This window comes from Mus pahari, chromosome 17 (assembly GCF_900095145.1).
Source record: "Mus pahari chromosome 17, PAHARI_EIJ_v1.1, whole genome shotgun sequence".
Classification (NCBI taxonomy): Eukaryota; Metazoa; Chordata; class Mammalia; order Rodentia; family Muridae; genus Mus; species Mus pahari.
Window position 1 is genome coordinate 5,858,282 of NC_034606.1, and position 1,894 is coordinate 5,860,175.

At 56.2% G+C, this 1,894-nt stretch overlaps 1 protein-coding gene across 2 annotated transcripts in view; it reads left to right on the forward strand.

The window, feature by feature from the left end:
* The first annotated feature begins 364 nt into the window (after positions 1-364).
* The window catches only part of Fzd6 (frizzled class receptor 6), a 32,029-nt gene continuing 30,499 nt past the window's right edge, over positions 365-1,894 (forward strand). The window contains exons 1-2 of one of the 2 annotated variants that reach the window (XM_021216896.2): positions 365-520; positions 1,254-1,591. In XM_021216896.2, coding sequence (XP_021072555.1) covers positions 1,415-1,591 — 177 coding nt within the window. In that variant the 5' untranslated portion in view covers positions 365-520; positions 1,254-1,414. The remainder of the gene's footprint in view (positions 521-1,253; positions 1,592-1,894) is intronic. The other variant, XM_029547733.1, reaches the window with a different exon arrangement.

Consider the following 1,894-nt stretch of genomic DNA (forward strand, 5'->3'; position numbering starts at 1 on the left):
CAAGGTGGTGGCCAGACGCCCCGAGTTAATAGGCTTTTCAGCCAAGAACTCAGGAAGTTCCTCGCTAACTCTGGTCTCCGCTACCCCGCACTACAGAGCGGATCCCCGCGGCTAAGACTCCTCGCTTCCAGAACGGAAAGTGTGCGCTACAGGGCGCTTCCCCCACGGCCCGGGTCGCACGCCTGGGTCCCCGGTGCGAGCGGAGGCGACAGCTCGGCGGCCCCCGCACCGCGGCTGGCTGGGCTGGGCGGGGCGCAGGGCCGGTCCCGCCGCCGCGAGCCCCAACCTGCCCGCCCGACCTGGCGGCGCAGTCTCGCGGGATCGCCCAGCTCTCGCTCCCCGTGCGGCCCCGGAGGCGGTCGAGGCCCGGACGCTGTCCCCCCCACCGTACGCACGCCCCGGCCGTCTGGGGTGGCGGGGCCGCGCGACGCCGAGGGACAGCCGCCTTCCTCTGCCGCCCGAGGTGAGGCGTCCCCGGCCCGACGGGGCGGGCGGGCAGCGGCCGGGACCGGAGCCGCAGGTGCGTCGCCTCAGAGTCCCACGCAACTCCTGGGAAATGACTCCGGGTCCCCGCGGGCCGGGGACGGGGCTGCTCGGCTGCAGGCCGGGAACAGGTGCCCCGACGCGGGACCCCGGGGGTTCAGGGGAGCCTCCCGCAGTCCCCAGGAGCTGACCGTGGAAGGGTTGCGCTCGGTGGAATTCGGGGTACAGGGGGCACGGGGTGAGCGCGTTGAAGGGGCAGGTGCTGGAGGTGAAGAAGGATCGAAAAGGTGTCACCACGCAGGCCCACTCTTCCTAGGGGACCTCGGTCAACCCCGGCAGACTGACTTTCGCCTTTGCGAAAACAGGAAAGGCGCATCCGCAGACGACTGCTATTGTAGAGAGAGCTAAAGTTGAAGGACTGTCTGGGTCACTTGTCCTCATTTTCCCCATATAGCGAGATGGCCAAGGGGCCCCTAGACCCCCTTTCTTCTAGCCACCATCACCCCTTTCTTCGCTCCGACTTGCATCTGCCATGCCTCCTCTTACCCGGTGTTTTAAACAGTATAAACCTTCATCAGCAGTTCCCTAGAATTGAGGCTTCCTTAGCAAAATGATACATCCGCGCCCGGGCAGGTGGAAATGTCTCTTGCTAGGATGGAATTTTCCACATTTTTTTTCCCCCTAGCATCAGTTACCTAGCATGAAATTTGACTTGGATTTGATTTTGTGATGAATGTTACTGATAACACACTTTGGGTTTGTTTTTACAGCAGTTACCCCAGAATTCATTTCCAGGAAACAACTTCTATCAAAATGGTAAAAAGAATGAAATGAGGAATTTGTACATTTTATCTCTGACTTGAGAATCTCTTGATGCCGAAAGGAGCATAAGAATAATCCAAGCCATGTGGTAAAATCGGAGTCTGGAAAGATGGAAAGGTCCCCGTTTCTGCTGGCGTGCATACTTCTGCCCCTCGTAAGAGGTCACAGCCTTTTCACCTGTGAGCCAATCACCGTTCCCAGATGTATGAAAATGGCGTACAACATGACGTTCTTCCCTAACCTGATGGGTCATTATGACCAGGGGATCGCTGCTGTGGAAATGGAGGTGAGTGATTTTCATGCCTATATTGAAAATTAGTTTATACGTATTGTTTTTCTCTTAACTATTACTTTTTAATCTTTAAACATAGTTTTTTCCCCAATCATATTTTTAAAATACTTTTGAAAATTAATTAAGTTCCCCTCCTCCCTCTGTCATATTTTGTCTGCATTTGGACGGTTAGTTAATTTGCTTTTAAAAAAGGTTGAGTTCAGCCGGGCGTGGTGGCGCACGCCTTTAATCCCAGCACTCGGGAGGCAGAGGCAGGCGGATTTCTGAGTTTGAGGCCAGCCTGGTCTACAAAGTGAG